The 26,717-nt window shown below is 52.9% G+C and overlaps 2 protein-coding genes and 1 long non-coding RNA gene across 3 annotated transcripts in view; all 3 read right to left on the bottom strand.

Moving 5' to 3' along the window:
- Positions 1–3,656: 3,656 nt before the first annotated feature.
- LOC127464716 (uncharacterized) lies at positions 3,657–7,647 on the bottom strand. Its single transcript, XM_051775190.1, has 5 exons — positions 7,427–7,647; positions 6,971–7,087; positions 6,239–6,501; positions 4,594–4,725; positions 3,657–4,092 (listed from the first exon to the last, which is right to left on the bottom strand). The coding sequence occupies exons 2-5, from the start codon at positions 7,006–7,008 to the stop codon at positions 3,878–3,880; spliced, it is 648 nt and encodes a 215-aa protein (XP_051631150.1). The 5' UTR covers positions 7,009–7,087; positions 7,427–7,647; the 3' UTR covers positions 3,657–3,877.
- Positions 7,648–9,440: 1,793 nt separating this feature from the next.
- LOC127464721 (uncharacterized) lies at positions 9,441–13,321 on the bottom strand. Its single transcript, XR_007901544.1, has 7 exons — positions 12,690–13,321; positions 12,140–12,178; positions 11,522–11,595; positions 11,324–11,417; positions 10,470–10,866; positions 10,264–10,365; positions 9,441–9,967 (listed from the first exon to the last, which is right to left on the bottom strand). It is a non-coding gene; the product is annotated as an uncharacterized LOC127464721 (long non-coding RNA).
- A 2,421-nt stretch (positions 13,322–15,742) lies between these two features.
- The window catches only part of LOC127464713 (uncharacterized), a 38,423-nt gene continuing 27,448 nt past the window's right edge, over positions 15,743–26,717 (bottom strand). Inside the window, exons 6-8 of the mRNA XM_051775182.1 lie at positions 20,227–20,358; positions 19,601–19,712; positions 15,743–16,677 (exon numbers count right to left, since the gene is read on the bottom strand). Of these exons, the coding sequence (XP_051631142.1) occupies positions 16,515–16,677; positions 19,601–19,712; positions 20,227–20,358 (407 nt within the window). The 3' untranslated portion in view covers positions 15,743–16,514. The remainder of the gene's footprint in view (positions 16,678–19,600; positions 19,713–20,226; positions 20,359–26,717) is intronic.

Below are 26,717 nucleotides of genomic sequence, written 5' to 3'. Positions count from 1 at the left end.
CACTTATCACCATACACAACTACCCTTAGAAGGTTTCCAAGGGGCTTCACCGAGGGCCTTCCCAGGTCTGCTCTGTCTGGAGCCCTCCAAGTCCTCAGTGCCTGCCTGAGGAACCTCAACACAACTCACCTGCTTACACAGCAACTTGGTGCTGCTTGCCTGCTGCCTCACTTCCCTTCTTCCTTCTTTCTTCACCTCCCTTGCTTGGTCCCTTTCAATCCCTGGGCTCAGCTCTGTGCACTTTCCAGGCTCCATCCCACTGCAAAAAGGATTAGCCCTTGTTACATCTCAACACTCAGAGAGCATTCCCCCTTTTTTCTTAACACTGGGCCATCAGGCCAGGGTCTCATTATTTAAAGCACAGTTTGACTCCTCAGTGACAACAACAGCTACAGCCCTGAATCCTAACACAGGCTGAGACACAAACACGGATGGGAACTCTTAAGGATCCACTTTGTCCTGCTCACCAATCAAAAGGAGCTTTCTGAACTCAAGAATAACAGACCCCAGGTCCTTTTACTGCAACTTTACCTGCTATAAATGTGACCCACCAGACCTGCAAAGGCCCTTCCCACTTCACCTGCAGGGCTGGCAGTGCCACCACTGGACACGGCCCCAGTGGCCGGGCAGGAACGGAGGGGCTGGGGCGTCCAATCCATCGGCCCAGGCGGCACCAGGAGTTCCTGCAGTTCCTGAGGGGAGAGCCTCAAGCCAACAAAGGATTAGGAAGAATATTTTAAACTTCAATGTGTCTATCTCCTGGAATATGGGGACTTTGATAAGTCCTACTGGTGCAACAAGGACACACTCAAGGCTATCTATTAAAAGGATCTACCAGCACTCAAAAGCTATCACTGTCCTTCTGTCAGGGGGAACGCAGCAAACTCTCTTTGCCAGGAGCCTCCAGGAGGACTTCCAGCTTTTGGGGCTCCCTTTTAACCATTTTTCCCATAACTGGAGCTGGGACTATCACCTGCCCTACAGGGGGAACAGCCCACAAAGTTCACCATCAGGGATGCCATTAACTGAAAGTCCCTTCTCAGGGGGGTCACTGCACACCTTGGCCTTTGTTTGCCCTCCCCACCAAAGATGCTTCCAACAGTTCTGACACATCTGGCAGACCCAGAGCTCTCCTCAGGGAATGCTTCAGCTGCTTAAAGGCTGCCCTTGCACCATCTATTCAAAAAGTCGCCATAACAGTCTTACCACACATCCCGAGGGAGCAATGCAGAGTCCAGCCCGTCCCACCATTCCCAGCAAGGCAGTTCATGGGCTGTCTGGGGCTCAGGGAGGAGTCACGGGGCTTCTCTTCTTCCTGCCTGCTTGCCCCATTTTCTCCTGCAAAAGCAAAGCTTTCTTGGCTTTCCTTGCTCAAGGAGATGCAAAGGCCATCTTTTAAATCCAATACTGGAAACTCCTCCAGGTTGTCATTCAAGGTGCTTCTCTCAGGTCCTGCACTAATCAATCATCTTGTCCACTGGTTTTCTTGGCAGGTTCTTGCATTCACGTCCTACAAGCAAACCAGGAGGAGCCAATTTAGCTGTTCCTGCAACCAATCCAGTCTGGCATTCTGATTTTAAAGGATACTGGGTTGGCCTTACCCATAGAGATCCCACATCAGGGGTAATACCTACAGGTTCTGCCCTCTTCCACTCTCCTGCAGCTCCACTGGCCCACACCACAGGAACAACTGCAGCTGCCACTTCAGTCAGGGCCTTGCTGCTGACAGGAGTTATTCCCTGCACAACAAGAGCTGCTGCTTGGACACATTTAGTTTCAGCAATTACAGTGTCAAGAGCCCCAGTTTTCAATTCCATTTCTGCCTCAACTTTTCCAGCCCATCACTTCCTAGCAGAGGTTTGGGTGAGTTTGGCAAAAACACAAACTGAGGAATTCCCCAATGTTTTCCCAGTTTGACCCCTGTCACACCAATCACCTTAACACTGCCAGTCCATAATTCTCATTCTGCTGTGTTCAGGACTGAGGAAATTGTACTTGTGTCTGAGCAGGACATGTGCAAACCAAATGCTGGGGACTGGAACACACACCTGGCACTCCTGCAGCTCTCACAGTCACATTCCAGAGAAAACAGCCAATTGCACCCTCACTGCTCATTTCTTAATCCCAATCCCACACTTCTTTGGCACTTGGAGCACCGCTTTTAGAACCCAATTACAGCCCATTAGAGAGCTCCCTGTCTAGCAGGGACAGGGACCCCTGGGATACTCTCAGCAATGCCTGAATCCATGGCAGGGACCTTGCTTTGAGCTCCCCAGGGCCGGGCACCCCGAGGATCTCCCCGAATAATCCTTTCGGTGCGCGCTGGAGTCCTCGGGGTGCCCCAACCCGGGGGGCACCAACAGCACTGTCCCTCCAGGGGCCAATTTGGTCCCAAAATGCAGGGGGATCTTGCCTGTGTCCCAGACTGGTCCGGAGATCTGAGGCCCTTCCCGAGAAAATCTCGGTGCCGGCGTGAAGGGCCAGAGATCCCTTGGAGCCACGGGAGAGCAGGCACAGAGTCCCTCCTGGGGGGCAATTCTGCTGCCTGAACTCAGCTCTTCAAAGGAGCCTCTAAGACTCAGCTGGTGACTTTTAGAAGCCAGGCATTCCTTGCTTACAACACCCTGCCATGATCCCAGCCCCACGGGGGTCCTGGCAATCCGCTCCCAAAGGGCACACGGAGGGGTCTCCACTGCAGCTGATGGGAGGGGTCAGCATGACAGGAGGGTTCATTTTCCTTCCCTGCATTCCTGTTGCACATTCAGGACACTCCCAACACCTGTTCCCATCTACACAAACCCTTATAAGTTCTCTGAGGGGCTCCATTGGGGGTCTCTGGTGGTCACCTGTGCCTGCAGACCCCAAAGTTCTCAGTGACCACCTTATCAACTTCAAGACAACTCACCTGGTTGTAGAGGAGCTTGGTGCTGCTTGGCTGCTGCCTCAGTTCCCTTCTTCATTCTTTCTTGACTTTGCTTGCTCAGTCCCTTTAAGTTCCTTGGCTCAGCTCCATGCACTTTCTAGGGAACATCCCACTGCAAAAACTACCAGTTCTTGGTACATCTCCTAACTCAGATATCAGGGAGTGAGGCAGAAATCAACTCATCCAGGGCACTGCCTCCAAATATTGGGACAAAAACACCATAACATTCCATGGCTCCCCTTGGCAAATCAACCCCAAACTGCTCAGACACAAACAACACCCTGCACACTACAACAATCTGGCACTGCTGGTTCAACCCGGCCAAGTCAGTTGGGAAACTACACAAGGTCAACTTCCTTCCAAGTTTCAGTTATGACACAAAAGTCAGGGAGATCACAGACTCCCCCACAGAGTTTTACTCTGAGGAGAGAAGGAAACCAAAGCCATCCCCAGGGCTGCAATAGCTCAGGCTCCCCAAAAGGCCCAGGGGCTTCAGGTTTCTGAGGGGCTTCACCGAGGGCCTTCCCAGGTCTGCTCTGTCTGGAGCCCTCCAAGTCCTCAGTGCCTGCCTGAGGAACCTCAACACAACTCACCTGCTTACACAGCAACTTGGTGCTGCTTGCCTGCTGCCTCACTTCCCTTCTTCCTTCTTTCTTCACCTCCCTTGCTTGGTCCCTTTCAATCCCTGGGCTCAGCTCTGTGCACTTTCCAGGCTCCATCCCACTGCAAAAAGGATGAGCCCTTGTTACATCTCAACACTCAGAGAGCATTCCACCTTTTGCCTTGACACTGGGCCATCAGGCCAGGGTCTCATTATTTAAAGCACAGTTTGACTCCTCAGTGACAACAACAGCTACAGCCCTGAATCCTAACACAGGCTGAGACACAAACACGGATGGGAACTCTTAAGGATCCACTTTGTCCTGCTCACCAATCAAAAGGAGCTTTCTGAACTCAAGAATAACAGACCCCAGGTCCTTTTACTGCAACTTTACCTGCTATAAATGTGACCCACCAGACCTGCAAAGGCCCTTCCCACTTCACCTGCAGGGCTGGCAGTGCCACCACTGGACACGGCCCCAGTGGCCGGGCAGGAACGGAGGGGCTGGGGCGTCCAATCCATCGGCCCAGGCGGCACCAGGAGTTCCTGCAGTTCCTGAGGGGAGAGCCTCAAGCCAACAAAGGATTAGGAAGAATATTTTAAACTTCAATGTGTCTATCTCCTGGAATATGGGGACTTTGATAAGTCCTACTGGTGCAACAAGGACACACTCAAGGCTATCTATTAAAAGGATCTACCAGCACTCAAAAGCTATCACTGTCCTTCTGTCAGGGGGAACGCAGCAAACTCTCTTTGCCAGGAGCCTCCAGGAGGACTTCCAGCTTTTGGGGCTCCCTTTTAACCATTTTTCCCATAACTGGAGCTGGGACTATCACCTGCCCTACAGGGGGAACAGCCCACAAAGTTCACCATCAGGGATGCCATTAACTGAAAGTCCCTTCTCAGGGGGGTCACTGCACACCTTGGCCTTTGTTTGCCCTCCCCACCAAAGATGCTTCCAACAGTTCTGACACATCTGGCAGACCCAGAGCTCTCCTCAGGGAATGCTTCAGCTGCTTAAAGGCTGCCCTTGCACCATCTATTCAAAAAGTCGCCATAACAGTCTTACCACACATCCCGAGGGAGCAATGCAGAGTCCAGCCCGTCCCACCATTCCCAGCAAGGCAGTTCATGGGCTGTCTGGGGCTCAGGGAGGAGTCACGGGGCTTCTCTTCTTCCTGCCTGCTTGCCCCATTTTCTCCTGCAAAAGCAAAGCTTTCTTGGCTTTCCTTGCTCAAGGAGATGCAAAGGCCATCTTTTAAATCCAATACTGGAAACTCCTCCAGGTTGTCATTCAAGGTGCTTCTCTCAGGTCCTGCACTAATCAATCATCTTGTCCACTGGTTTTCTTGGCAGGTTCTTGCATTCACGTCCTACAAGCAAACCAGGAGGAGCCAATTTAGCTGTTCCTGCAACCAATCCAGTCTGGCATTCTGATTTTAAAGGATACTGGGTTGGCCTTACCCATAGAGATCCCACATCAGGGGTAATACCTACAGGTTCTGCCCTCTTCCACTCTCCTGCAGCTCCACTGGCCCACACCACAGGAACAACTGCAGCTGCCACTTCAGTCAGGGCCTTGCTGCTGACAGGAGTTATTCCCTGCACAACAAGAGCTGCTGCTTGGACACATTTAGTTTCAGCAATTACAGTGTCAAGAGCCCCAGTTTTCAATTCCATTTCTGCCTCAACTTTTCCAGCCCATCACTTCCTAGCAGAGGTTTGGGTGAGTTTGGCAAAAACACAAACTGAGGAATTCCCCAATGTTTTCCCAGTTTGACCCCTGTCACACCAATCACCTTAACACTGCCAGTCCATAATTCTCATTCTGCTGTGTTCAGGACTGAGGAAATTGTACTTGTGTCTGAGCAGGACATGTGCAAACCAAATGCTGGGGACTGGAACACACACCTGGCACTCCTGCAGCTCTCACAGTCACATTCCAGAGAAAACAGCCAACTGCACCCTCACTGCTCATTTCTTAATCCCAATCCCACACTTGTTTGGCACTTGGAGCACCGCTTTTAGAACCCAATTACAGCCCATTAGAGAGCTCCCTGTCTAGCAGGGACAGGGACCCCTGGGATACTCTCAGCAATGCCTGAATCCATGGCAGGGACCTTGCTTTGAGCTCCCCAGGGCCGGGCACCCCGAGGATCTCCCCGAATAATCCTTTCGGTGCGCGCTGGAGTCCTCGGGGTGCCCCAACCCGGGGGGCACCAACAGCACTGTCCCTCCAGGGGGCCAATTTGGTCCCAAAATGCAGGGGGATCTTGCCTGTGTCCCAGACTGGTCCGGGGATCTGAGGCCCTTCCCGAGAAAATCTCGGTGCCGGCGTGAAGGGCCAGAGATCCCTTGGAGCCACGGGAGAGCAGGCACAGAGTCCCTCCTGGGGGGCAATTTGCCTGCCTGAAAACAGCTCTTCAAAGGAGCCTCTAAGACTCAGCTGGTGACTTTTAGAAGCCAGGCATTCCTATACACTGTGAGATATTTTAAGGCTTATCTGACTGAAAAGCATAAAGCTTTTATCATGGACACCTGACCTCCCACAGACAGCTCCTTTCCCCTTTCAGTACAAAATTATTTTCATGGAATCACTCAATAGGAAGTGCCCAGGAACCCCAGACTGTTCTTTCCAGAACAGAAAATAAACAGAAGAACGGAGTTTTGCACAAGTGTAACATACTCCAGAACAGACCTGACTTTAGTTTTACCCTTTGTGTTCAAATATTCCATAGAAAAGCTCCAGCAGGAGAGCTGGTACATTCCCAAGAGTATCCTGGAAGTCCCTTTCACGAGGGCTGGAGGAAAATCGCAGTTGTATGAGTCCCTTGTGCCTGCAGATGCCTGGGGATCCTCTCCATCCACCTCGTGCTCTCCCAACAGCAGAAAGGGTGCTGAGACAGGAGGAAGGAAACCTTTAGCATAAAGCTGGGGAGGAATATAAAGCTTCCTTTCCTGGGGAGCTTTGCGAAGTCTGCAACGAGAAAGGGAAAATTTGCATCTCCTTTGGTACACGTGTCAACAGAGACTGAGACTTTTTGCCTTTTTCAGACAACCGTGCCCCTTTTGGCTCCCTGGCAGCTCCAATGGCACCAGAACCCCCCTTCCTGCACACCCACGGCTGTCACACACAGGCACCCACACACCTTTGCTCCAGCCCACACGTGGCCAACATCTCCCCACCCTGGACATCCCAAGGGCAGTAGTTTTGCTAGAGAGCACAGCAACCCCCCTGTCCTCGCAAACTGCCTCCCTGCAAAAAAGGAATCGTTTTCCTGGACATTTCTCCCACAGTCAAGGTCTTTTCAAACTGCTGTCGTGCCACCAAACCTGCTCAGGGTCCCTCCCGGCTTCTGCCTGTCCTTGCATTTAAAGGCATAGGCACATTCTATCTTCCAACAGCAAACCCAGCTCCTCACGGGCAGTAGAAGCCCTGCTCTTACCTGGACAGACTGCCGGGCTCGGCACAGCTGTGGCTCATGGAGCAGCTTCCCAAGGCCGTTCTCTCTCCCAGCAGGAAGCACAACTCGCCTCCACACCAGGGGAAACCACGAGCGAGGCTGCAAATGGACACAGAACGAGCAAAAAGCATTAACGCAGCACCAAAAAACCAAGTTAAAGCAGTCTTTGCCTCATAACCCTGCACGGGGAAAGGGTTTGGGATCCCAAAGCAAACCCTCAGACACCCAGAGAGCACAGGACCCACAGCCATGCCACGGCTCCCCACGGGGTCACCCGGCAGGTAAGGGGCTTACCCGGGCCCCGCCGCCCAGCACAAGGCGCCCCTAAACGCCCCCGGCTGCCCCGGTGCACAAACCCAGCGGCCAAGGCGCTCTCCCCTCCGCAGCCCGGGCAGCAGCGGGGCCACACCCTCAGCCCCCACACACAACCGCCCCCACCTGCCCCGCCGGCCCTTTATACCGCGGGCTGGCAGCGCTGCCCAATCAGCACTCGAGCGCCTCCGCCCAATCCCAGCCCGCCTGGCCCTGCGGCCCCGCCCCGCCCGCTCAGCCCGGCCCCGGCCCTCGGCGCGGCCCCGGCCCCCGTTCCCTCCGCGCGGCTCCCGCCGCAGCCCCGGCGGGCTGAAAGCCCAGAGCCAACGGGAACTCCAGCCAGCTGCAGGCAGATGTTACTCTGTCCCAGTTTGCCAGGGGTGGGCACGAAGGGGCCCTTCCCCGTTCGGAAGTGGAAGTTGTCCCCTGTGCACAGCCCGCTCTGATCCTCGGCCTCGTGGGAGCCAATTCCCTTGTCCCAGCCCACTTCCTGCAGAGAAGAAAGGGAAAGATTGCACAGAAGGGAGACATTCTTCCCTGGGAGGGTGGGGAGGTGGCCTGGCACAGAGAAGTTGTGGCTGCCCCATCCCTGCAAGTGGCCAAGGCCAGGCTGGAGGTCTATTAGAAGGTGTCCCTGCCTGTGGCAGGGGGTGGAAGGAGATGATCCCTGAGATCCTTTCCAACCCAAACCACTCCAGGATCCCAGGATGATTCCATGCTCTCTCTCTGCATTTCTTTGGCATCATTTCCTCTCAAAAACAACATCTGCGATTTAGTTGATTGCTAAAGCCATCATTTTAAAATCATCTCAGGAATCCAAAGGGACTGGAAAACACTTCATTAAAACTGACTTATTAGGAAATGGTTTGAACCAAGAGAATTAAAATCAGGACAAGAGCCTTAAAAAAATTAAAATGAGGACAAGAGCCCAAGAGAATTAAAATCAGGAGAAATTCACGTTATTCCCCCCCCGCACACCCCGGGACAGACGGGAGGCCGCGAGTCCCGCCCTGCCGCCGGAACCGGCCCTTAACTCGAGCAGGGCGCGCTGCACCGGCACGAGAGCCACTGCGCATGCGTCGCCGGTCCCTCTCCTGCCTGCCCTTACTTACCACGTGATCGCCGGCGTCTTGCCAACGACTGCGCATGCGCCCCCCCCCCACCCCGCCGCCCGACCGCCCGGCTTCGCTTTCTTACTGCGGCTCCCCCTCCACTTTTCCGGCTCCCTGGGGTTCCCTCACCCACATTTCGGGGTCCCCTTCTCACATTTTAGGGGTGATGACCCCGCAATTTACGGTTCGGGGGGGGGGGGAGGAGAGGAAACGGGGTGCCCAAGAAGGGGTTTCTTTTTTTTTTTTTTCTCTCTTATTTCATTTTCATTTTATTTCCTTTTTAGTTTTTTTGCCTTTTTTTTTAAATTTTCTTTTTTATATTTCCTTCTTTACTTCGTTTATTTTTTATTCTCTTTATTTTTCATTTTCTCTCCCAGTGCTCCCCAGTAACACCCAGTGCTCCCCAACAACCCTCAGTAACACCCAGTGCTCCCCAGTACACCCCAGTAACACCCAGTGCTCCTCAACAACCCCCAGTAACACCCAGTGCTCCCCAAAAATTGACCCAAAACCGACCCAAATCACCCCAAAAGCTGACCCAAAACTGACCCCAAAACCTGACCCCAATCATCCCAAAAGCTGACCCAAAACTGACCCCAATCATCCCAAAAGCTGACCCAAATCACCCCAAACAATGACCCCAAACTGACCCCAAAAACTGACCCAAATCATCCCCAAAACTGACCCAAAACTCTGCATTTCTTTGGCATCATTTCCTCTCAAAAACAACATCTGCGATTTAGTTGATTGCTAAAGCCATCATTTTAAAATCATCCCAGGAATCCAAAGGGACTGGAAAACACACAGAAATCATTCCTGCACCCACCAAAGCATTAGGAATTGGAACCCGATTCCCTCATCTCTCTCCTTGTTCTTCTTGGCTGGAAAACCTGATGATCCCCACTGGCTGTTTTTAGGCTGCTTTTCTTCCACAGCTCCTTTCCTCCCGGCTGAAACCTCCTGGCATCTTCAGGCCTTATCTGGAGGGAAGCCCCTCTGAAGTATTTCCTCTCGTGGCAATTCTGTGGGATGAAGAAGTAAAAAAAGCACATCAAGAGCTCCTTCTACCCCCTTCCCTCGCAAACACCCTCCCAGCTTGTCCTTGGCAGCTCCATCCCCCCGGCAGCGGCACCCGACGCTTCGGCTCCGCTGGGAAAGGGACAGCAAGTGCAGAAGCAAGTTCAGGTCTGGGCAGGGGCTCCCTGGGGAACGGCACTTCAGTGCTTTAGTCCGTGGCCTTTCCTGCTGCCCTCCCTCCTGGAGGCAGAGGATGACCCGTCCCTTGTTTCTCCCACGCTGGCAGACCCAGGTCCTGCTCCTTTGGCCCCACTTTTCTTGGCAGACCCGGCATCATTTCCCAGGGTCCCCAGGAAACTTCTGCACTTGACCCACTGCTAAGTGCAGAGCACAGGGCGAGGGAAGGCCAAATTTCTCGGCACCCACCCCCTGGAATTTCCCTCCTCCGCAGCACGCTCCCGTTCCCGCTGTCTCTGGAGGTGCCCGCACGAGTCCTCCTTCTCCCAGCACCTCAGAGAATGTCCTTTTCACCCAGGTCCTGCTTACCGTCGTCCAACAAAACACGCTGACAACATTTTTCACGATGCCAGTGGAGAGATATCAGAGCACACTGCACAGGGAAGCTGAGCCTGCCCCATCCCTGCAAGTGTTCCAGGCCAGGCTGGACGGGACTCGCAGCAACCGGGGACAGCGGAAGGTGTCCCTGCCCACGGAAGACAGGCTGGCCTTTGAAGGTCCCCTTCAAACCAAATCGCTCTGGGATTCCCCTCCAAAATCACTCCCAAAGAGACACAGCAACCAAAGCAGAGGGACTGCACTCCCAGCTTTTCTTACCTGCAGGCACACACAGCACAGCACGTTGGACATAAAAGCCACAGGGTTAGTCCTGCCAGAGGCGTCCGGCACACCCACGGCGACCGAAGGGAAAGAGGCAGCCTGGGAACACGGAGTAAAAGACACCTTAATTAGGACTACCCTGAGCCATAGCCAGGTCATTCCCACAGACAGCTTCACCGTCCAGTCGTCCAAAAAGCACTCACCGAGGCCTCAGGTAGGATGGTTCCTGACGCTGACCAGGTGAATACCTCCCTGGAAGCCCGCTCTGCTCCTGCCAGGCACTGGGGCTCACCCAGAGGGGCTTTGCCAAGCATCCAAGGGAAATTAAAATTACAGCCTGGGCAAAGGCGCTTCCCGCAGGACCGCTCCTGGCCAAGGCCACCGGTCCGTGCAAGTCAGACCACTGACCACCCAGGGCTGGGGATTTTCAGGGGCACGCTTCCAGCTTTTATTCTCCAGAAACTCCAGTTCTTCCTGGCACCGCTTGCCAGAAAGTCTTCCCCTGTTGGAAGAGGTCACTTAGTCTTTCGAGGGGCCAGATTGCCAAAGCCCGGCCAGTCCGTTCCCACGAGGAAAGGTAGCTTTGTCTTGTACAAGATACTGGGGGGGAGACACAAAAGTTTAATTTAAAAGAACTGCCTAGAATAGAAAGCAATTCAAACATAAGTCAGACAAGACTCGTGCAAAACTGAATTACATTGGACTTCAAAGGAGAATTCTTTCCCTCTGCACCTCCGAGAACCCCAATTTTCACCCAGGTCCCGCTTACCATTGTCACACAAAACGTGCTGACAAAATTTTTCAGGATGCCAGTGGAGAGATATCAGAGCACACTGCACAGGGAAGCTGAGCCTGCCCCATCCCTGCAAGTGTTCCAGGCCAGGCTGGACGGGACTCGCAGCAACCGGGGACAGCGGAAGGTGTCCCTGCCCACGGAAGACAGGCTGGCCTTTGAAGGTCCCCTTCAAACCAAATCGCTCTGGGATTCCCCTCCAAAATCACTCCCAAAGAGACACAGCAACCAAAGCAGAGGGACTGCACTCCCAGCTTTTCTTACCTGCAGGCACACACAGCACAGCACGTTGGACATAAAAGCCACAGGGTTAGTCCTGCCAGAGGCGTCCCACGGCGACCGAAGGGAAAGAGGCAGCCTGGGAACACGGAGTAAAAGACACCTTAATTAGGACTACCCTGAGCCATAGCCAGGTCATTCCCACAGACAGCTTCACCGTCCAGTCCCACAAAAAGCACTGACCTCCCAGGGCCTCAGTTAGGATGGCTCCTGACGCTGACACCTCCGTTTGCCCCGGGGGGTCAAGAATAACATGCCTGGGAAGAAGTCACCCCCAACAACAAAAAGGGAAAATTAGTGAAGCACGGGGTCCTCTTCTGACTAGATTGCCACCAGCATTCCAGAGCAGATGACACGACTGTTCTGTTACAGACGAGAAAAGCCTGTTCTCCCAAACAAACAGCGAGGAGATTTATGGGCACGCCTGAACATTTCCTGTGAGGAACTTTTTGTAACTAAGGAGCAGGTGCTGTCTTGAGTTGAAGGCATCAATTTGACAGACACTTAGGACAGCAAACTCTTCAGCAGAGCAATTAACTGCAGCCTATTTGAACAGCAGGGGAGAGAAAACGACAGTCGAAGGGAAGACAAGAAAAGCAGAACTGGAATCAGCAGACTTTTCTTCCATCTCTCCCGAGGAAGTCTAGTTTGTCTGTTCTAATAATTCTATGCCCTTTTCTACATGAAACTTAGAGCAAGGCTGAAAAAACAACTAGAAAACACGGAGAGAAGCTTTTTAGAATTTCACGTGATTTTCCCAAACCGATGCCAGAAAAGCAGAACTCGGTAGAATGTACTCACCTCGAGGCCTTTGGTCTTTTCTTCCCTAAGCTTCGTCACCTGATTGAAAAAGCAGAGTAGACTCGGTATTTAGGCTCCCAACAGGAAAACTTCCCCTTCATTTCCTAAAAGAAACTACATTAATCTGCACAGCTGCAGGCGCGTGTCCAGCTGTTAAAGCCTTTCAGCTTTTCGGAGGGTGAGAATGCCCTGCTAAGGAAGGCTGAAAACTGCTCGGAGCCTGCCCAGGTCCAAGAGCCCCTTGATTTTGTCTGTGTTCCAGTCCCGGGCTAAAGAAAGGGCAGAAGAAGCGCAGTTGTTCCTTGCCTCTTCCCTAAGAGGTTCGGCCAGGTGCTGGGCCAGCCCGGGCACTCCGGGGGAAGGCCGGCAGTGCCCAAGCAGCGCCGCTTTGCCAGGGGCGTCGCTTGCAAGAGCGCCGCCGAGCGCCGGGCCCTGCCTCACAGTCGCCGCCTGGCGGACACGGCCGGGAGCGGTACTGCAGCCGCGCGCCTCCCCCCCCCCCTCCCCTCCTTGGCGAGACCCGCGGCGCCTTTGGACGCGCCCAGCTTACCCCGGGGTCGATCTCCGTCGAATCTGCCGCCGTGGGTCGCTTCCGGGGGGGGAAGGCGGCGGCGCAGCCCCGATAGCATCTCCAGGGCACGGCGGGAGCGAGCGGGGCAGAAGCGGGGGCAGGGGCGGGAGCGGGAGCGGAGCGGGGCGAGAGGGCGGCGCGACGTGCGCGCCATGCGGTCCTCGCGCGCCGCGGCCCCGAGACGGGGGCTGCCGGCGCCGGTGCCTGCCGCCGCCCACGAACCTGCCGCCCGCGCCCGGCGCCGCCGAGCGCCCCGCCCTGTCCCCGCAGCGGGAAGCAGCGCGGCGAGACGGCGCTGCGGGCGCGGGGTGGGGGTCCGGGTCGCGGCGGAAGCCTCTCGCCGCCATCTTTAGTGTGGTCGTTCCGGTCCTGGCGGCGCCATCTTTACTGTGGGCTTGGCGAACTTCCGGGCCGGGGCCGCCATCTTTAGTGTGGTCGTTCCGGTCCTGGCGGCGCCATCTTTACTGTGGGCTTGGCGAACTTCCGGGCCGGGGCCGCCATCTTTAGTGTGGTCGTTCCGGTCCTGGTGGCGCCATCTTTGCTATGGGCTTGGCGGACTTCCGGGCCGGGGCCTTGGAGGACTTCCGGTCGCTCACTACTTCCGGTGACCGAAACTCCTAACCCTAACCCAAATTAGCGTCCCTCCTCGCTAATTTCTGCGCTTTCACCCCAAGAAATCTTCACGTTATTCCCCCCCCCGCACACCCCGGGACAGACGGGAGGCCGCGAGTCCCGCCCTGCCGCCGGAACCGGCCCTTAACTCGAGCAGGGAGCGCTGCACCGGCACGAGAGCCACTGCGCATGCGTCGCCGGTCCCTCTCCTGCCTGCCCTTACTTACCACGTGATCGCCGGCATTTTGCCAACGACTGCGCATGCGCTGTTCAAAATTTTTTCAATGCAGTTCCTGTTTTCCGTCAGCAGGTGGCAGTATTTCATCTCAAATATATGTGCAATTCTTTTTCTCTGTCACCAGGGGGCACTGTTGCTATGCGATTTTTTACTTATGGCATTTTTTTTTTGTTTTATAACCGTATTTGTTCGTGTAGTTCTTTTGGGAAATCGGATAATTGGCTTGTGATTGCTGGTGGTTTGAAAATTTACTTGTGTAATTAGGCTCTTCTCCTGGTTTTAATTCTCTAGGCTCTTCTCCTAAGAGAATTAAAATCAGGAGAAGAGCCTAAAAAAAAAATGAAAATCAGGGGAAGAGCCTAAAAAAAATGAAAATCAGGAGAAGAGTCTAAAAATATAAAAATCAGGAGGAGAGCCCAAGAGAATTAAAATCAGGAGAAGAACCTAAGAGAATTAAAATCAAGAGAAGAGCCTAAAAAAATTACAATCAGGAGAAGAGCCTAAAAAAATTAAAAACAGGAGAGGAGCCTGAAAAAATTAAAATCAGGACACGGGACTAATACAATAAAAATCAGGAGAGGAGCCTAAAAAAATTAAAATCAGGAGAGGAGCCTAAAAAAATTAAAATCAGGAGAGGAGCCTGAAAAAATTAAAATCAGGAGAGGGGACTAAAAAAATTAAAATCAGGAGAGGGGACTAAAAAAATTAAAATCAGGAGAGGGGACTAAAAAAATTAAAATCAGGAGAGGAGCCTAAAAAATTAAAATGAGGAGAAGAGCCTAAAAAAATTAAAATCAGGAGAGGAGCCTGAAGGAATTACAATCAGGAGAGACCCAGAACTCACCCAAGTCTCCCCAAAAAACTACCAGAAACTGATTCAAATCTCCCCAAAAATGACCCAGAACTCACCCAAATCTCCCCAAAAAGTGACACAAAAACTGATCCAATTCACTCCAAAAATTGATCCAGAACTGACCCAAAACTGGCCCAAATCACCTCAAAAACTAACTCCAAATTGGCCCAAAACCTGACCTAAAAATGCAAAAAACCCCCCCCAAAACTGACCCAAAATGATACAAAATCAGCCCCAGATATGACCAGAAACTGACCCCAAAACCCCAAAACACTGACACCAAGACTCACCCAAATCTCCCCAAAAAAATGACCCAAAAGTCAGCCCAATCACCCCAAAAAATGACCAGAAACTGACCCAAAATTACCACAAAAATAAACCCAAAACTCACCCAAATCATCCCGAAAAATGACCAGAAACTGACCCAAATCTCCCCCAAAAATGACCAGAAACTCACTAAAAATAACCCCCAAAAATGATCAGAAACTGACACAAATCTCCCCAACAAATGACCCAAACTTTATTTCTTTTCTTAGCAACAAATCCCTTCCTTTGCTCCCCTCTGGCCCTGCCCACACGGCCCCAGTTCAGCTCTCAGTGAGTTCTTGCTTCTGGGCAGCGACTCCTCTGCCTCTTGCTGGGGCGGCAGCAGCTCCTGTGCCGGCAGGGAGAGGGACCCCGAGCCAGGAGAGGGACCCCGAGCCACGAGAGGGACCCCGAGCCACGAGAGGGACCCCGAGCCACGAGAGGGACCCCGAGCCAGGAGAGGGACCCCGAGCCACGAGAGGGACCCCGAGCCACGAGAGGGACCCCGAGCCACGAGAGGGACCCCAGAGCCCCTACAGAGACCCCAGAGCCATTATAGGGACCCCAGAGCCACGATAGAAACCCCAGAGTCCCTACAGAGACCCCAGAGCCATTATAGGGACCCCAGAGCCACGATAGAAACCCCAGAGTCCCTACAGAGACCCCAGAGCCATTATAGGGACCCCAGAGCCCTCCAGAGCCCCTATAGAGACCCCAGAGCCCCTATAGAGACCCCAGAGCCATTACAGGGACCCCAGAGCCCTCCAGAGCCCCTTGCTGGGTCACAGCCCCTCTTCTCCCGCCCAAACCCACCTTTCTGGCTGCAGCTGCTTTTCTTCTCTGGCTCCCCCTTCCTTCCCCAGGGAGCTTTGCCTTGTTCTTTGGCCAGGCTCCAGCTGCAGCTCAAGGGCAAAGCTGCAACTACAATTCCCCCTTCGGGTTTTTCACCTGAAAAACAAAGGCTTGGGCCAAACTCTGACCAGTCACTCGCTGAACACGAGACATCAAAGAGGGCACACAGGATAAAATGCATCCAACTCTAAATCATGTTACAATGACTGTCCACCCCAATCCAGCACTGACATTAAAAACCTTCAAGCAATCAAAAAGACCTCCAAACATCCCTTAGATAGAGAAAAGCACACCAGGAACGAATGCAAAAAGAAAAATTCCAAACAATGCTCAATTAAATAACCATGGACTGATATAAAACATGTTTAGGGAACTTAAACCACTTCTTCCCATTATTCTCCATCAGAAATTACCCTTATTTAAGTTCTCCTTTTAACACTTCATTAAAACTGACTTATTAGGAAATGGTTTGAACCAAACTTCATAACTTGATGACTCCAGGGTTTGTGCTCCTTGACTTTGGCCTGAAGGGGTTTGGAACACAGGCTTTGTTCTGGAGAGCTTTTCCCCAATCTACAAACCCTTCTGCAAATGGGACTCCCTTCCCTCAGGGTTCGGTGGCCTCTGGTTTTCCTGAAGGCTGGGGGGGATCTGGGAGCCAAATCCCAAGGGATCCAGCCCAGCTCTGCACACACACACACACACATTTCCAGCTGGTCACAGTCTCACGGGGGCCACCACCACTCAGCACATTTGCACACAAACACCCCTCTGAGTTCCTGGCACTGGGTCTGATGGACTAAGAAATGATCAGTCTGGTGGTTTGCCCTCAGAGGAGTAAGATCCAATGATGCATTTCTATTTTCATGACAATATAACCTGGAAAACACAAACATATTTCTGCTTCATGTGCAATTTAAAATTCAAAGACACAGAAACATTCCTAGAGTTCAAGTCCCCAGGTTTGGTTCCAAATGTCACTCGGTCCCCCTGGGACAAGAACAGTGGCACACACGGACTCAACAGCCCTGCACAAGCCCAGGAGTGGGGGGGAAATATCCTTGAGAGCACTGCTGCATTTCAAAAAGAAGTCAGTCACATCAACTCTGTAACAAATAAAAAAGAGAAGCCAAAATAAATAACTGTAGACAGGGTATCAAGTACCTTGAGAATACCAATAAGAAAAAACTAAGAATAAAGGCATCTATTTGAAGTACAAAGAGTTTGGGAGACACCATTTGTTTGCCACAAAGCCTTTATTTTGTTGGCTCTTCTATAGTTAGAACCCAAACCTTACCCTCCCACAAAAAGCAGAAAACCTCTTCAGAGAGTTAGGAGATGGAGTCAGTTTGGATTAATGGGAAGAACATCTCTGGAGACAAAATAAAGCAGAGAAAATAACCCCATCCTCAACAACAGAGCTGCCTCCCCACTGCCTGCCCCTGGACACTTGCTCTGGGGGTGACAGAGCCTGAAGTCTCCTGCCTAGTCCTGGGCAATACTTCCTGGGGACCACAGCACCACTGAGTTCCTAAAAATATCACAGGTTGGGCAGGTGCTTGGATTTTGTCTGGATTAACTCCCCTTCTTCCTTTCCAGGTGCTGCCCTACTCATTGTAATGGTGCTTGTACTCCCTGAGCCATTCCCTCCCCCATCCAACCATCCCTTGTGCCCTCTCTGACAAGGACAGTGGGTCCAGGTGTTCTGCCACGCTCCCAGGGCACAGGGGGGGACTGTGGAGCCACCCTCGAGGGGGGAAACGTGCCCTGCCTGCCCTGCCCAGGGAAAGGGAACTGCCCCAGTGCTCCCCAGCACAAGGCACCCTTGGAAATGTCCACTGCAATGGGACACTCAGGGACAGCAACAAGCACTGCACGAGGCTGCTCTGGCACAGGGCCAATTTTAGCCTCAGCTTTTCTCTGGACCACTTCACTTTGTTTGCCACCTCATCCTGCAGTCAGAACTTGCTGTCCTTGCAACCTTTCAGGGTGACCAAAAATGAGAGAGGCCTCTGCTCCAGCACCCACAAGGGCCTGATCCATCTGACAGGATCCATTTTTCCAGGGAATTCAAAGCTCCACCTGAGGACTAGGGTCTTTTCTCACCCATCCCTGTGCTGCAGCTTGGCCTCCATCTCACTGTGCTTTCAGTTCCCTCCATGGTTGAACACTGGCAGCCCTGGCCCTGGGCGGAGCTCGGCATCCTGATCCCATCCCTCCTGGCCCCCGGAACCGCTGACTCAGCAATGGGGGGCCCTCCATTGCCAAGGGCACGGGCCCGTCGGGGCTCACGGGGGGAGCAGGAGGGCGAAGGCTCCAGCCCTGCTGCTACAACCTTCCACCACTACAGCCAACAGAGGAGCCTCTCCAGCCCTGCCTCCCAAGGCATCCTCAACAAACCCAGCCCAGCTCCACAGGACAAACTGCTCCCTGTCTGCCCAGGCCAGTCTAATCCCAGAGGCTCCCAGGGTCATGCAAAACAACTGCCCAGGAGATCAGAGACCCCAGTCCATCTCTTCCTAGCACAGGTTTGGGTTAGTTTGGCAAACAGACCAACTGAGGAATTCCCCAATGTTTTCCCAGTTTGACCCCTGTCACACCAATCACCTTAACACTGCCAGTCCATAATTCTCCCTCTCTTGGGTTAAGGACTGAGCAAGTTGGACCTGTGTCTGAGCAGGACATGTGCAAACCAAATGCTGGGGACTGGAACACACACCTGGCACTCCTGCAGCTCTCACAGTCACATTCCAGAGAAAACAGCCAATTGCACCCTCACTGCTCATTTCTTAATCCCAATCCCACACTTCTTTGGCACTTGGAGCACCGCTTTTAGAACCCAATTACAGCCCATTAGAGAGCTCCCTGTCTAGCAGGGACAGGGACCCCTGGGATACTCTCAGCAATGCCTGAATCCATGGCAGGGACCTTGCTTTGAGCTCCCCAGGGCCGGGCACCCCGAGGATCTCCCCGAATAATCCTTTCGGTGCGCGCTGGAGTCCTCGGGGTGCCCCAACCCGGGGGGCACCAACAGCACTGTCCCTCCAGGGGGCCAATTTGGTCCTAAACTGCAGGGGGATCTTGCCTGTGTCCCAGACTGGTCCGGAGATCTGAGGCCCTTCCCGAGAAAATCTCGGTGCCGGCGTGAAGGGCCAGAGATCCCTTGGAGCCACGGGAGAGCAGGCACAGAGTCCCTCCTGGGGGGCAATTTGCCTGCCTGAAATCAGCTCTTCAAAGGAGCCTCTAAGACTCAGCTGGTGACTTTTAGAAGCCAGGCATTCCTTGCTTACAACACCCTGCCATGATCCCAGCCCCACGGGGGTCCTGGCAATCCGCTCCCAAAGGGCACACGGAGGGGTCTCCACTGCAGCTGATGGGAGGGGTCAGCATTACAGGAGGGCTCATTTTCCTTCCCTGCATTCCTGTTCCACATTCAGGACATTTCCCAACACTTATCACCATACACAACTACCCTTAGAAGGTTTCCAAGGGGCTTCACCGAGGGCCTTCCCAGGTCTGCTCTGTCTGGAGCCCTCCAAGTCCTCAGTGCCTGCCTGAGGAACCTCAACACAACTCACCTGCTTACACAGCAACTTGGTGCTGCTTGCCTGCTGCCTCACTTCCCTTCTTCCTTCTTTCTTCACCTCCCTTGCTTGGTCCCTTTCAATCCCTGGGCTCAGCTCTGTGCACTTTCCAGGCTCCATCCCACTGCAAAAAGGATTAGCCCTTGTTACATCTCAACACTCAGAGAGCATTCCCCCTTTTTTCTTAACACTGGGCCATCAGGCCAGGGTCTCATTATTTAAAGCACAGTTTGACTCCTCAGTGACAACAACAGCTACAGCCCTGAATCCTAACACAGGCTGAGACACAAACACGGATGGGAACTCTTAAGGATCCACTTTGTCCTGCTCACCAATCAAAAGGAGCTTTCTGAACTCAAGAATAACAGACCCCACGTCCTTTTACTGCAACTTTACCTGCTATAAATGTGACCCACCAGACCTGCAAAGGGCCTTCCCACTTCACCTGCAGGGCTGGCAGTGCCACCACTGGACACGGCCCCAGTGGCTGGGCAGGAACGGAGGGGCTGGGGCGTCCAATCCATCGGCCCAGGCGGCACCAGGAGTTCCTGCAGTTCCTGAGGGGAGAGCCTCAAGCCAACAAAGGATTAGGAAGAATATTTTAAACTTCAATGTGTCTATCTCCTGGAATATGGGGACTTTGATAAGTCCTACTGGTGCAACAAGGACACACTCAAGGCTATCTATTAAAAGGATCTACCAGCACTCAAAAGCTACCACTGTCCTTCTGTCAGGGGGAACGCAGCAAACTCTCTTTGCCAGGAGCCTCCAGGAGGACTTCCAGCTTTTGGGGCTCCCTTTTAACCATTTTTCCCATAACTGGAGCTGGGACTATCACCTGCCCTACAGGGGGAACAGCCCACAAAGTTCACCATCAGGGATGCCATTAACTGAAAGTCCCTTCTCAGGGGGGTCACTGCACACCTTGGCCTTTGTTTGCCCTCCCCACCAAAGATGCTTCCAACAGTTCTGACACATCTGGCAGACCCAGAGCTCTCCTCAGGGAATGCTTCAGCTGCTTAAAGGCTGCCCTTGCACCATCTATTCAAAAAGTCGCCATAACAGTCTTACCACACATCCCGAGGGAGCAATGCAGAGTCCAGCCCGTCCCACCATTCCCAGCAAGGCAGTTCATGGGCTGTCTGGGGCTCAGGGAGGAGTCACGGGGCTTCTCTTCTTCCTGCCTGCTTGCCCCATTTTCTCCTGCAAAAGCAAAGCTTTCTTGGCTTTCCTTGCTCAAGGAGATGCAAAGGCCATCTTTTAAATCCAATACTGGAAACTCCTCCAGGTTGTCATTCAAGGTGCTTCTCTCAGGTCCTGCACTAATCAATCATCTTGTCCACTGGTTTTCTTGGCAGGTTCTTGCATTCACGTCCTACAAGCAAACCAGGAGGAGCCAATTTAGCTGTTCCTGCAACCAATCCAGTCTGGCATTCTGATTTTAAAGGATACTGGGTTGGCCTTACCCATAGAGATCCCACATCAGGGGTAATACCTACAGGTTCTGCCCTCTTCCACTCTCCTGCAGCTCCACTGGCCCACACCACAGGAACAACTGCAGCTGCCACTTCAGTCAGGGCCTTGCTGCTGACAGGAGTTATTCCCTGCACAACAAGAGCTGCTGCTTGGACACATTTAGTTTCAGCAATTACAGTGTCAAGAGCCCCAGTTTTCAATTCCATTTCTGCCTCAACTTTTCCAGCCCATCACTTCCTAGCAGAGGTTTGGGTGAGTTTGGCAAAAACACAAACTGAGGAATTCCCCAATGTTTTCCCAGTTTGACCCCTGTCACACCAATCACCTTAACACTGCCAGTCCATAATTCTCATTCTGCTGTGTTCAGGACTGAGGAAATTGTACTTGTGTCTGAGCAGGACATGTGCAAACCAAATGCTGGGGACTGGAACACACACCTGGCACTCCTGCAGCTCTCACAGTCACATTCCAGAGAAAACAGCCAATTGCACCCTCACTGCTCATTTCTTAATCCCAATCCCACACTTCTTTGGCACTTGGAGCACCACTTTTAGAACCCAATTACAGCCCATTAGAGAGCTCCCTGTCTAGCAGGGACAGGGACCCCTGGGATACTCTCAGCAATGCCTGAATCCATGGCAGGGACCTTGCTTTGAGCTCCCCAGGGCCGGGCACCCCGAGGATCTCCCCGAATAATCCTTTCGGTGCGCGCTGGAGTCCTCGGGGTGCCCCAACCCGGGGGGCACCAACAGCACTGTCCCTCCAGGGGCCAATTTGGTCCCAAAATGCAGGGGGATCTTGCCTGTGTCCCAGACTGGTCCGGAGATCTGAGGCCCTTCCCGAGAAAATCTCGGTGCCGGCGTGAAGGGCCAGAGATCCCTTGGAGCCACGGGAGAGCAGGCACAGAGTCCCTCCTGGGGGGCAATTCTGCTGCCTGAACTCAGCTCTTCAAAGGAGCCTCTAAGACTCAGCTGGTGACTTTTAGAAGCCAGGCATTCCTTGCTTACAACACCCTGCCATGATCCCAGCCCCACGGGGGTCCTGGCAATCCGCTCCCAAAGGGCACACGGAGGGGTCTCCACTGCAGCTGATGGGAGGGGTCAGCATGACAGGAGGGTTCATTTTCCTTCCCTGCATTCCTGTTGCACATTCAGGACACTCCCAACACCTGTTCCCATCTACACAAACCCTTATAAGTTCTCTGAGGGGCTCCATTGGGGGTCTCTGGTGGTCACCTGTGCCTGCAGACCCCAAAGTTCTCAGTGACCACCTTATCAACTTCAAGACAACTCACCTGGTTGTAGAGGAGCTTGGTGCTGCTTGGCTGCTGCCTCAGTTCCCTTCTTCATTCTTTCTTGACTTTGCTTGCTCAGTCCCTTTAAGTTCCTTGGCTCAGCTCCATGCACTTTCTAGGGAACATCCCACTGCAAAAACTACCAGTTCTTGGTACATCTCCTAACTCAGATATCAGGGAGTGAGGCAGAAATCAACTCATCCAGGGCACTGCCTCCAAATATTGGGACAAAAACACCATAACATTCCATGGCTCCCCTTGGCAAATCAACCCCAAACTGCTCAGACACAAACAACACCCTGCACACTACAACAATCTGGCACTGCTGGTTCAACCCGGCCAAGTCAGTTGGGAAACTACACAAGGTCAACTTCCTTCCAAGTTTCAGTTATGACACAAAAGTCAGGGAGATCACAGACTCCCCCACAGAGTTTTACTCTGAGGAGAGAAGGAAACCAAAGCCATCCCCAGGGCTGCAATAGCTCAGGCTCCCCAAAAGGCCCAGGGGCTTCAGGTTTCTGAGGGGCTTCACCGAGGGCCTTCCCAGGTCTGCTCTGTCTGGAGCCCTCCAAGTCCTCAGTGCCTGCCTGAGGAACCTCAACACAACTCACCTGCTTACACAGCAACTTGGTGCTGCTTGCCTGCTGCCTCACTTCCCTTCTTCCTTCTTTCTTCACCTCCCTTGCTTGGTCCCTTTCAATCCCTGGGCTCAGCTCTGTGCACTTTCCAGGCTCCATCCCACTGCAAAAAGGATTAGCCCTTGTTACATCTCAACACTCAGAGAGCATTCCACCTTTTGCCTTGACACTGGGCCATCAGGCCAGGGTCTCATTATTTAAAGCATAGTTTGACTCCTCAGTGACAACAACAGCTACAGCCCTGAATCCTAACACAGGCTGAGACACAAACACGGATGGGAACTCTTAAGGATCCACTTTGTCCTGCTCACCAATCAAAAGGAGCTTTCTGAACTCAAGAATAACAGACCCCAGGTCCTTTTACTGCAACTTTACCTGCTATAAATGTGACCCACCAGACCTGCAAAGGGCCTTCCCACTTCACCTGCAGGGCTGGCAGTGCCACCACTGGACACGGCCCCAGTGGCTGGGCAGGAACGGAGGGGCTGGGGCGTCCAATCCATCGGCCCAGGCGGCACCAGGAGTTCCTGCAGTTCCTGAGGGGAGAGCCTCAAGCCAACAAAGGATTAGGAAGAATATTTTAAACTTCAATGTGTCTATCTCCTGGAATATGGGGACTTTGATAAGTCCTACTGGTGCAACAAGGACACACTCAAGGCTATCTATTAAAAGGATCTACCAGCACTCAAAAGCTATCACTGTCCTTCTGTCAGGGGGAACGCAGCAAACTCTCTTTGCCAGGAGCCTCCAGGAGGACTTCCAGCTTTTGGGGCTCCCTTTTAACCATTTTTCCCATAACTGGAGCTGGGACTATCACCTGCCCTACAGGGGGAACAGCCCACAAAGTTCACCATCAGGGATGCCATTAACTGAAAGTCCCTTCTCAGGGGGGTCACTGCACACCTTGGCCTTTGTTTGCCCTCCCCACCAAAGATGCTTCCAACAGTTCTGACACATCTGGCAGACCCAGAGCTCTCCTCAGGGAATGCTTCAGCTGCTTAAAGGCTGCCCTTGCACCATCTATTCAAAAAGTCGCCATAACAGTCTTACCACACATCCCGAGGGAGCAATGCAGAGTCCAGCCCGTCCCACCATTCCCAGCAAGGCAGTTCATGGGCTGTCTGGGGCTCAGGGAGGAGTCACGGGGCTTCTCTTCTTCCTGCCTGCTTGCCCCATTTTCTCCTGCAAAAGCAAAGCTTTCTTGGCTTTCCTTGCTCAAGGAGATGCAAAGGCCATCTTTTAAATCCAATACTGGAAACTCCTCCAGGTTGTCATTCAAGGTGCTTCTCTCAGGTCCTGCACTAATCAATCATCTTGTCCACTGGTTTTCTTGGCAGGTTCTTGCATTCACGTCCTACAAGCAAACCAGGAGGAGCCAATTTAGCTGTTCCTGCAACCAATCCAGTCTGGCATTCTGATTTTAAAGGATACTGGGTTGGCCTTACCCATAGAGATCCCACATCAGGGGTAATACCTACAGGTTCTGCCCTCTTCCACTCTCCTGCAGCTCCACTGGCCCACACCACAGGAACAACTGCAGCTGCCACTTCAGTCAGGGCCTTGCTGCTGACAGGAGTTATTCCCTGCACAACAAGAGCTGCTGCTTGGACACATTTAGTTTCAGCAATTACAGTGTCAAGAGCCCCAGTTTTCAATTCCATTTCTGCCTCAACTTTTCCAGCCCATCACTTCCTAGCAGAGGTTTGGGTGAGTTTGGCAAAAACACAAACTGAGGAATTCCCCAATGTTTTCCCAGTTTGACCCCTGTCACACCAATCACCTTAACACTGCCAGTCCATAATTCTCATTCTGCTGTGTTCAGGACTGAGGAAATTGTACTTGTGTCTGAGCAGGACATGTGCAAACCAAATGCTGGGGACTGGAACACACACCTGGCACTCCTGCAGCTCTCACAGTCACATTCCAGAGAAAACAGCCAATTGCACCCTCACTGCTCATTTCTTAATCCCAATCCCACACTTCTTTGGCACTTGGAGCACCACTTTTAGAACCCAATTACAGCCCATTAGAGAGCTCCCTGTCTAGCAGGGACAGGGACCCCTGGGATACTCTCAGCAATGCCTGAATCCATGGCAGGGACCTTGCTTTGAGCTCCCCAGGGCCGGGCACCCCGAGGATCTCCCCGAATAATCCTTTCGGTGCGCGCTGGAGTCCTCGGGGTGCCCCAACCCGGGGGGCACCAACAGCACTGTCCCTCCAGGGGCCAATTTGGTCCCAAAATGCAGGGGGATCTTGCCTGTGTCCCAGACTGGTCCGGAGATCTGAGGCCCTTCCCGAGAAAATCTCGGTGCCGGCGTGAAGGGCCAGAGATCCCTTGGAGCCACGGGAGAGCAGGCACAGAGTCCCTCCTGGGGGGCAATTCTGCTGCCTGAACTCAGCTCTTCAAAGGAGCCTCTAAGACTCAGCTGGTGACTTTTAGAAGCCAGGCATTCCTTGCTTACAACACCCTGCCATGATCCCAGCCCCACGGGGGTCCTGGCAATCCGCTCCCAAAGGGCACACGGAGGGGTCTCCACTGCAGCTGATGGGAGGGGTCAGCATGACAGGAGGGTTCATTTTCCTTCCCTGCATTCCTGTTGCACATTCAGGACACTCCCAACACCTGTTCCCATCTACACAAACCCTTATAAGTTCTCTGAGGGGCTCCATTGGGGGTCTCTGGTGGTCACCTGTGCCTGCAGACCCCAAAGTTCTCAGTGACCACCTTATCAACTTCAAGACAACTCACCTGGTTGTAGAGGAGCTTGGTGCTGCTTGGCTGCTGCCTCAGTTCCCTTCTTCATTCTTTCTTGACTTTGCTTGCTCAGTCCCTTTAAGTTCCTTGGCTCAGCTCCATGCACTTTCTAGGGAACATCCCACTGCAAAAACTACCAGTTCTTGGTACATCTCCTAACTCAGATATCAGGGAGTGAGGCAGAAATCAACTCATCCAGGGCACTGCCTCCAAATATTGGGACAAAAACACCATAACATTCCATGGCTCCCCTTGGCAAATCAACCCCAAACTGCTCAGACACAAACAACACCCTGCACACTACAACAATCTGGCACTGCTGGTTCAACCCGGCCAAGTCAGTTGGGAAACTACACAAGGTCAACTTCCTTCCAAGTTTCAGTTATGACACAAAAGTCAGGGAGATCACAGACTCCCCCACAGAGTTTTACTCTGAGGAGAGAAGGAAACCAAAGCCATCCCCAGGGCTGCAATAGCTCAGGCTCCCCAAAAGGCCCAGGGGTTTCAGGTTTCTGAGGGGCTTCACCGAGGGCCTTCCCAGGTCTGCTCTGTCTGGAGCCCTCCAAGTCCTCAGTGCCTGCCTGAGGAACCTCAACACAACTCACCTGCTTACACAGCAACTTGGTGCTGCTTGCCTGCTGCCTCACTTCCCTTCTTCCTTCTTTCTTCACCTCCCTTGCTTGGTCCCTTTCAATCCCTGGGCTCAGCTCTGTGCACTTTCCAGGCTCCATCCCACTGCAAAAAGGATTAGCCCTTGTTACATCTCAACACTCAGAGAGCATTCCACCTTTTGCCTTGACACTGGGCCATCAGGCCAGGGTCTCATTATTTAAAGCATAGTTTGACTCCTCAGTGACAACAACAGCTACAGCCCTGAATCCTAACACAGGCTGAGACACAAACACGGATGGGAACTCTTAAGGATCCACTTTGTCCTGCTCACCAATCAAAAGGAGCTTTCTGAACTCAAGAATAACAGACCCCAGGTCCTTTTACTGCAACTTTACCTGCTATAAATGTGACCCACCAGACCTGCAAAGGCCCTTCCCACTTCACCTGCAGGGCTGGCAGTGCCACCACTGGACACGGCCCCAGTGGCCGGGCAGGAACGGAGGGGCTGGGGCGTCCAATCCATCGGCCCAGGCGGCACCAGGAGTTCCTGCAGTTCCTGAGGGGAGAGCCTCAAGCCAACAAAGGATTAGGAAGAATATTTTAAACTTCAATGTGTCTATCTCCTGGAATATGGGGACTTTGATAAGTCCTACTGGTGCAACAAGGACACACTCAAGGCTATCTATTAAAAGGATCTACCAGCACTCAAAAGCTACCACTGTCCTTCTGTCAGGGGGAACGCAGCAAACTCTCTTTGCCAGGAGCCTCCAGGAGGACTTCCAGCTTT

The sequence above is a fragment of the Manacus candei genome, unplaced genomic scaffold, assembly GCF_025592945.1.
Source record: "Manacus candei isolate 608988 ecotype Guabito, Panama unplaced genomic scaffold, ASM2559294v1 h1tg000262l, whole genome shotgun sequence".
NCBI lineage: Eukaryota > Metazoa > Chordata > Aves > Passeriformes > Pipridae > Manacus > Manacus candei.
This window is presented reverse-complemented; position numbering and strand designations above follow the sequence as displayed.

Coding starts and splice junctions, on each gene's coding strand:
- LOC127464716 (XM_051775190.1), bottom strand. CDS start 7,008: ATGAGCCACAGCTGTGCCGAGCCCGGCAGTCTGTCCAG. Junction 6,502..6,970: donor GAGCCCGGCAGTCTGTCCAG/GTAAGAGCAGGG, acceptor TTCTCGTTGCAG/ACTTCGCAAAGCTCCCCAGG. Junction 4,726..6,238: donor GGAATATTTGAACACAAAGG/GTAAAACTAAAG, acceptor TTGCTTTTGCAG/GAGAAAATGGGGCAAGCAGG.